Source organism: Fistularia commersonii, chromosome 12, assembly GCF_037954325.1.
Source record: "Fistularia commersonii isolate RoL2024-O1a breed Wild chromosome 12, RoL_Fcom_v1.0, whole genome shotgun sequence".
NCBI classification, from domain to species: domain Eukaryota; kingdom Metazoa; phylum Chordata; class Actinopteri; order Syngnathiformes; family Fistulariidae; genus Fistularia; species Fistularia commersonii.
The window spans coordinates 13,505,520-13,514,154 of record NC_141295.1 but is presented as its reverse complement, the minus strand read 5'-3'; the positions used below and the strand labels follow the sequence as shown (position 1 = coordinate 13,514,154).

The window sequence follows — 8,635 nt, the reverse complement described above, 5'->3', positions numbered from 1 at the left end:
ACCCTCTCGTTCACATCATGTGGAGAAATTCAACCATTCAATCTCACATACACACATTACATAGACTTTCAGCCTTTTACTCACTCATTCACATAGAGACATACAACTTATTCACACATCATGTTATGAAAAACAACCATTCACTTACTCATTCACACGCTATATAGAGACATAGAACCATTCATTCCTTCAGTCATACGTCATATAGAAAAAAAAACCATTCACTCATCCATTCGCACAATACATAAACACTCAACCATTCACTTTCTCATTCACACATCATAGAAACAAATATAGTGCTGTCTTAGTCAAGACACAGGATTGGGATTTGGATTTGGAGCCAGTTTTGCTCATGACTATACGCTGCACAATGTTTTTTTTTTCCCATGAAGATTTCACCCGCTCGCAGGTGGAAATAGCTTTCGGTGTAATTATTGTGGTATAATCACACATGGCACAGCCTTTCAGTCTGCTCTCATTTAATCCTGTCATTATACTAGGGTTAGGAAATATATATGTGTGTACATCTTTTTAAATATAGGAAATTGTGACAGCGTCGTTTGAGTCAGTGCGGAAAAATATAATTTCCAAAATGTTGTAATACATGAGGTAACAACTGCAGTTTGCATTCATTGTTTCAACATGCTTGTGACCAAGCCTGTAAAATGTTTTGAAAATACTGTTTGTATTATCAGCCATGTGATTTTCCATATTCACATGAACATCCAGTTTAATGCTTCAAATTTTCCAAATTTTGCTCTGTAATCATTAAAACAAATGTCCATGAATCTTCTGAATTTAAATTTGTTTTTCATTTGTATTTCTTGTATTTTTATCTATCTATTTTAATTTACTTTTAGTTCAATTTTCATTTTTTTCATCTTTTTTATATATGACTTTTTTTTTTACTTTGCCAGGTGTTAGTCTGGCATCATTCCCTGTCCGATTGATTTTTCTTTTTCTTTCATGATTTTGAAAACAGAGTGATTAGCGTCAAAAGTAAGAGATAAAGCAATTACTGAAAAGTTCCCTAGAACGAGGTATTCACCATTCATTTAAGACTAAATGACAACTTGAACAAAAAAATAACAGCAGCCTAGGATAGAATTATGCTTACTACGTTCATCTAAAGGTATTTCAATTTCAGAACTTGTATAATTTGTAAAACCATCTGAAGAAGGTAATTTATTATAGACCACATCCTACTCCCACAAGCCATTAGACTCTACGCCTACTTTTATAGCAGACCTTTGCAATGCCTCTTTTCTCTCAACTATGCTGATTCTGCCTCACTGTAATCATTTTCCAACCACAGATTGGCATTGCGGTTTAGTTCGCTGTGGCATAGCAGCGTGCATAAAGAAAAATGCACATGTTACCCAGCAAGGCTTCTTTGCATTTCATCATGTCTCTGATGAAATGGATGAAAGTGAATGTATGCGATGATAGAAATCACCTGCGGTGAGGCTGTGGTCTCTAGGGAAGTTAGGGAGACATGACTTCACACTCAGATGTATGCATGTGATTTATTTTTGAGGAGGGGTTTACCACATGAGCTTGGCTTGCCTTAGCTGACACCAGTGTACTTCTCCCCTTGCATAGCCCACCTATGGATTACATTATGTATTCTAGAGAAAGATAGAAGATGACGTAAATTCTGTTGAATTTCATGTGTTCCTGGTGTATTCCATATTTCCACTTAGGTCTTGAGATATGCAAAAGTAAATTCAACAGGAAATTTGAAGAATTAGACTTTTACTACACTCTTCAGCGTCACGTAAAGCAAGCTCATATTGGAATTCATTTAAAAAATCTTGGAAGAGTGTATGTGAGGCTGGACCTTTGTTGATTTTTAACTCGTGACAATTTTTTTGGAGATCTTTATATTCACTGCAAGAGACACTCATTGCAGTGGAGGGCCTGCGTCGTAAACCGCAGCCAGATTTTAACAAAGTACCTCTCAGTGACACGGCTGCAGGTTGCAAAGAAGCCAGTGATCCCCCCAGGGTCTCTCCTTTTTTTTTTAACCACCTATTATACACAGAATAGAAAATGATGGCATTGTGTTTATTGCTCATTTGTTATTCCAGTTTGTTTATTACCATTAATAAGCCTTGCTGACCATCTTATTTGTCAGCTTCCATCCTTGCTGTTAAGGACATTTTATTCGGTGCTTGATCTGTGGAGGCAAGGAATCAACCCACATAAAATGTACATTAGTTTGCCATTTTACTGCATTGCTGTGGAATAGAATACCTCATTTAAGTCTTTTTGAGTGGTAATCTTGCAAAAAAACGCTTGATCGCCCCACCTGTTGTGTTTTTTTTCTCTTTTCAAGAAATTAATATTTGATGACAGTGTCAGTTTTCTTTATGCTCGCTGATTATATAGATTTTGATTTTGTTGACCTCCCTTTCTCCTTGAAAAGGCAGAATGACAGGATTACCAGAGTCCTCAGTCTAAAACATGGTCCTGTGACGGCCTATTTAAAAGTGCTTCGACACGAGACCGAACGCCACCATAGTTTGTTGCACATGAAACCCGTTGGTGCAATCAGATCCCCCGATACTGCTGCATTTTAAGTGCTGTACATTTTGTCTCCCGGCAGATGACCATGTCTCTGAAGGGGCTGGATGGGACCGAATCTTCTACGGTAAGGTGATTGCCATTCATCAAAAATTCATTTTATGCCAGTGGATAACCGGACTAGAAAGCAAAACCCCCACTGTGTAACCACACTGATTGCTTTAGTAAAGCATAAACATTGGTTAAGACCTTACAGCCTGTTGTTCTGTAACTACTGTTTCCTCATGGTATCATTACTATTGCTCTGTTTTCCTGGAATACAAATAAGATAAGATAATAACATTTTATTGATCCCCATTGGGGTAATCCGTTTGTCACAGCAGCACAACGATAACAATAAATATGAATATAAATATAAATAAATCTGTTTTTGGTCAGTTTGTCCAAAGTCCTGAGTTCTTCCCTCCTCCCCTTCCCGTGCCATCTACTCTTGAGTTGCAATTTTATTGGTGAAATTCACAGAATTCCTCTGATTTCTCATTGTAGGTGGCGGTTACTCAGAAAGAAGCCAATATATTACGCACGATTAATAAGGTATGGCACATCATTTGGTCATTTCATGTTCAACTGGGAATGAAAAAAAAAACTTAATATGAAAAACAACTCAGATTTCTACACGTAAGATAAAATTAGCCAGTTGAGCTTATTTGTTTGGTAAGCGGAAACTAATAGTTCTGCAGCAAATGACAGACAGGTAGTGTTAGCATTTATCTGCTAAAACAGTGGAGCAGACAGTGGAGAGAAATACTTCTTTTGTAATTTGATTGGGACTAAAAACAATGTAATAAAGAATGAAAAATGTGAAACTTGCATACTTCTTGCATACAAGTGTTAATATTGCTCGGTCTTGACTCAATTTGTAATTTACCAAATGTTTACCAACTAGTTCGAAGTATAATATTTATGCACAGCTTGTGCTTTATTTTCAGAAATGCAGAATTTGGAATCATGCAGGGTTGAATTTCTTAGGATAACTAATTTTCTGAAAGTAATACATGGTATCCTGCAAAATCTCCATTTTAAGAAGTAACCGCTCCGTCCCTGTACTCTCATCCATACGAGAATAAGCCGTCCCACATGTTTGCGATTTTCTGCATTGTTACCCTGTGGACCTCTTGTGGTGTTTTGTCCAGCAGGTGGTGAAGCATCACGGGGGCTCTGGTAGCCAGCCTGTAGTCAGTCCCAAGTACTGTCCCGGGGTAAACAACAACCCAGGTTACCTTTGTGAAACCGGACACTGCTGTGGAGAGACAGGCTGCTGTACCTACTATTATGAGCTCTGGTGTGAGTCAACGGACTGGCTTCCTCTCTACTTTGTCATCAAGATAAGGCTCTTACTGAAATGGCTTGGTGGTGACGTTGACATTTGTCCGCTCCAGCTGGGATGCGTGCCAGCCTTTGCATGCAAAACTGGTTAAAAAGGGAGAAAAAAAAACCCCACCCAAAATTTAGGGAGGTAACTGCTTTGCAACTGGAATTCTAAACCTTGCGTATATGTCATCTGCCTGGAATGCAATATTTGATTTTAGAAATTCAACAAGTTTTTTTCAAGCATTAGTTTTGTTTTGTTTTTGTATTGTTTGATTCAAAGATACGGACCTTTACTATTTGCTTCGATGTAAAATTAAATCAAATTGATGATGGTTCACATTAAAATATACCTGAGAAAATGATCCCAAATGAAATGGTAGTGGATTCAGTGGTGCCAAAGGAAAGAAAAAAAACTAAAAGAATCAACGTTATATAGCTCGGATTTACTTATCATTTATCTGAGATGATTCTCGGCGGGGTTTTCCTGGGCAGACACAAGATCTAGCAATGATGTACCGCCAAGCCAGTTCTGTAGTTGTTGTGTATTTGCCTCAGGTCCTGCTGCAGGCTGTTGTATCTGTGAGTCAGCCAAGTCTCACGGGGGATTTAATGTGAGAACAATCGATTTTTTTCGGGGCGTCTAAAAACTTTCTAAAAAGCGCTGGCATCAACGAACAGTGCAAAACTACAACGACATTTTCTTGCATTGACACAGACTACTTGAGACTCATTACCAAAAAATGAGATGTGAAAATGAAAGGGAGTTGGAGCCACAAAGGATGGAGATGACATGGGAAGGGAGACAATATATTAACGTTAAAAAAAAGGCTGAATGAAATGTGAATAAAATGCTGAAAAGAGGAAGAAGTCAAAAGCCAATGGCTTTCGACATAACAGTCACTTATCATGATTTAAACATAAATCTGTTTGTTGACTTGCAATATACATCATATTAACACAGGTAATGTGAGAAACTCACCACTAGATGACAGTGTTGTAACATGTTAAACAAAAAAACAATCGTTTGAACTCCTTTGTGGCTTAAATTAAAGCCTATTGGGTTTATTATCGAATTTCTTTGTCTCCCATGTTCAGTTGATTTGGTCCAGTCAGTTAAAAGACTGATGTAAAATGTATTTTCTACCACATTCACAAAAATGGTTAACCCATGTCCTGTTTCTTTGTCAAATTATATATGATATACTTTGCAAAATGTGCAGCAACGCACAATGCAACAAAATGGTACGCAGCATTTTTTTGGGTTATTTTGCTCAAACTGCTTTCATTTGTCCTCCTCAGGGTTCTGGCTGCTTTGGACGGTGCTGATCCTCTTTAGCTGCTTCTGTGCTTACCGTCACCGCCGAGCAAAGCTGAGGATCCAGCAGCAGCAGAGACAGAGGGAGATCAATCTCATTGCCTATAATGGAGCTTGCAACTACCCTTCCTCAATGCTGGACCTCAGTATGTTTATTTTATTTCCTGATACTAAATATTTTGTTTTCAAATGATAAAGGATGACAATTAGCCCTTAGGCCAGGAGAAAAAAATAACCGGTAAAGCTAAAAAAAGGAAAGCGTTAAATTACTGCATTTGTTTGTGAGAAGATATCGCTCAATAGATCCAGCCATTGTTTGATTTGTTAAAGAGTGACATCTAAAACCTCCGCAACACACACTGCGATCAATAAATGGTGTGTGTGGCCCAGACTAGGGGTTTTTAGACCAACTGAAATTAATAGATTGTGTCGCCTTGCCAGTAAAATTCATTCATTCTTGTGCTCTATTTAAATAAATGAGGCTTCTTTAGAGGCAGATGTTTTCGATGACTTCATTTCTGTCACGTTATAATCACGTCCACACGTGCACACACAGTGTGAATCCGCCAAGGTGTTCTTTCGTCACGAGTTCTTTTTTCAGACTGACTGTTTCACAGAAACGGCCCTTCTTGATGGAGTCCAGGCGATCTCGTGATATCTCGTCGTATGTGTGAATGTTTGGTTTAAATGCTGCTCCACCTGAATGTTTATTTCTTGTCTATCTTAGGTTTTCTGGCCTCTCTGAAACTGCCCTCTTACGAGGAGGTGGCAGCGCAACCCAGCACGCCTCCTCCGCCTTATAGCTCTGTCTTTGCCCTGCAGGGAGGTGCCATGGTGGGTCCGAGCCCCTCTTACCCCCATCATCACCACCACCGCCACCCGTCTCCTCCCTACGCTGGCCCCGGTCCGAGCGGCCTGACCTCCTCCCAGAGCTCTGACACCAGCTGCTCCTGCGAGTCCTGCTCCCTCACATCTCCGTGCAGCACCTCCTTCTCCGTCCAGGTGACGGACGAGACCTACGACAGCAGCCGCCTTTCCACGCCCAGTGAAGCCGGGGTCGACTACGCGGTCATGCCAAGGGTTGCGGCAGCCCACACCCCGACGCCGTCCCCTCCGCTTCGGTCACAAATTCCTCCAGATGTTATCCCCGCGGTCACTCCGGACGTCATACCCAAACAGTCTTCGAATGGCGGCGAGGGGGTCGCGCTTTTCACCCCGCCACTCACTCTTCCCTTGCACTCTCTCAATGCCTCCCGTCCTCCGCATCACCCTCGCCACCCGCTCTCTCCCCTCGCTCTGTTCTCTTCACTTTCCGCTGGTCAAGTCCAGCCTCTCGTTTTCTCAGACCCGCTAGGAGCGACGGTCACGCAGAGAGAGAAGGAGGGGGACACCTCTCCCCTCGGCCCGGCGCCAAAGCGCACCCCGTCTGCGCCGAAACAGGCGAACTTTTCCTCCGCCGTCTCCGTCGCCATGCATTTCGGCAACAAGGAGGAGCAAAAGGAAGAGGAGGATGAGGAGGAGGATGACGATGAGGAAGATCATTTCCGTCATCGACGCCTGACAGGTGATTCGGGTATCGAGGTGTGCCGCTGTCGCGTTAAGAGGGAGCAGGAGGACGAGGAACTTCAGAAAGGACATTTTGACAACAGGGGGAAAGAGGCGGTGAAAGAGAGGCCCGACTCGCTGCACGACAGCATGGACTGCTCCCTCCGAGCGAAGGCCGCCGTCCTGTCACCTCTTCCAGACGACTGCATTGAGCAGCACAGCCACTTCTCCCCTTCGCCCCCCGCCATCTTTCAGAAGGCGGGCGAGGCCATCGTCACTGTGGAGTCCTCGTAAAAACACCAGGAAATGTAGTCAAATGTGGAAAAAAAAAATGAAAGTGAGTTTATGCCTGGTAATGTCAAGACTAGTAAGTGAAAAGTTGAATCACTGAAGTAAAGTCTTGGAGGTCTTTTCGGCTGCAAGCAGAGAAAGAGGACGGGTGATGGTTGTCTTGCATTTGCCGCGATTTTGAATGAAAAGCCCCTATTGAATGTGGAACCTGATCGTTTAAGGTTTGCAGCCGGGGATCTGGAGGTTTCTTCTGTCCTTCTAAAGTGATAAAACTTCTAATGACAAAGCCTTCCTTTGTCTCCTGTACTTTTCCACATGCTATAGGCCTCCTTGCCCGACATTTATAAAATAGCATTTCGTCACTCTCCAGCTCTTTTTTCCAGATCCTTGGGCCAATCTGAAAATCAGTTTGTTTTATCACTCCAATCTGTACTTAAAAAAACAGCTTTCAACGGATGTTTTAGTAGATCTGCCGATGACTTCCTGACATATGCAAGATGTAATGGGGTATAAAAAAATAGCATTAATGGCGAACAGTCGCTGACCAAAATGTTGTGCACCACTTGCTTTTATACTACATTACTTTTAAGTGTTGTAGTAACCAACTCATAGAGATCAGCATCCATAAATTCATTTTCAAAAGAGCAGCTCTTAATATGGAAATGTCTTAGTGTGTTGGATTACAACAACTATGATTCACAAAAAAAAAAAGAAAAAAAAAATGGAACATGTGGTTTAGATTATATGGTCTAAACTTTTGTTGTTGTGAGGTGGGTCGATGCTGTCACCAGCACGTTTTCCTTGGGATTCACCGAGGTAACAATGAGAGAAAAGTAGCTAAAAAGGCTGATTCAGAAGTTGTATGTTTTATAAATAGTGTCTTATATTGAAGGAGATTCAAATCGTGCGTGGGTGACAAAGCTTTATACTGTTAGTATGACTATATATTGTCGTTCCAGACTGTTTCATGAATATACTGCATAACTGACACTCTAGCATAATGTGTGTGAGCACATTATGGGTCAGTTGTCATTTTTGCAAGGCAATGACATCCATCCCTGTATGGATGGACTGCTGAGTTTTTACACAGAACTATCTTTAGAGCATAATCTCATCACTGATAATGAATGTAAAAGGTTATACATCGCTCCAAAAATAGGACATTTTTACGATGGCCCACCGAAAACTTAAATGTAATGAGGTGATGCAACCGGAAAGAGGGTGGGCCCCGGGAAGCTTACCCATTACTATGTTTGTCCGAGCTGAGTAATGATTGTGCAAAGTAAATACTTTTCAGGGGTGCAAAACGCACTCGTGATCACTTTTGAGTTTAACTGATTGAGACCCTGTATCCTGGGTGATTCTTGTTTTTTTTTTGTGTATGTAAAAGTCTGTTAGTATTTCTATACTCCAAGTGTCACTGGAATGCCGTCTTTCCGTGACCGCGAGGCTTTGACTGATGCTTCGCACCTCCTTAGAATTAAGTGAATTAAGTTTCTCTGACTGTTCTCACTTGACTCGGAACTGGAAATAGCACACACACATACAATTCATCCACAGTGCAAAAAAAATACCACAGCATAGAAC

General features: G+C 41.3%; 1 protein-coding gene across 1 annotated transcript in view; it reads left to right on the top strand.

The window, feature by feature from the left end:
• Positions 1-7,770, top strand: part of LOC147228907 (uncharacterized) — a 9,310-nt gene extending 1,540 nt beyond the window's left edge. Inside the window, exons 2-6 of the mRNA XM_086157224.1 lie at positions 2,609-2,653; positions 3,073-3,120; positions 3,723-3,870; positions 5,197-5,358; positions 5,940-7,770. Coding sequence (XP_086013350.1) covers positions 2,609-2,653; positions 3,073-3,120; positions 3,723-3,870; positions 5,197-5,358; positions 5,940-7,051 — 1,515 coding nt within the window. The 3' untranslated portion in view covers positions 7,052-7,770. The remainder of the gene's footprint in view (positions 1-2,608; positions 2,654-3,072; positions 3,121-3,722; positions 3,871-5,196; positions 5,359-5,939) is intronic.
• Positions 7,771-8,635: the final 865 nt, after the last annotated feature.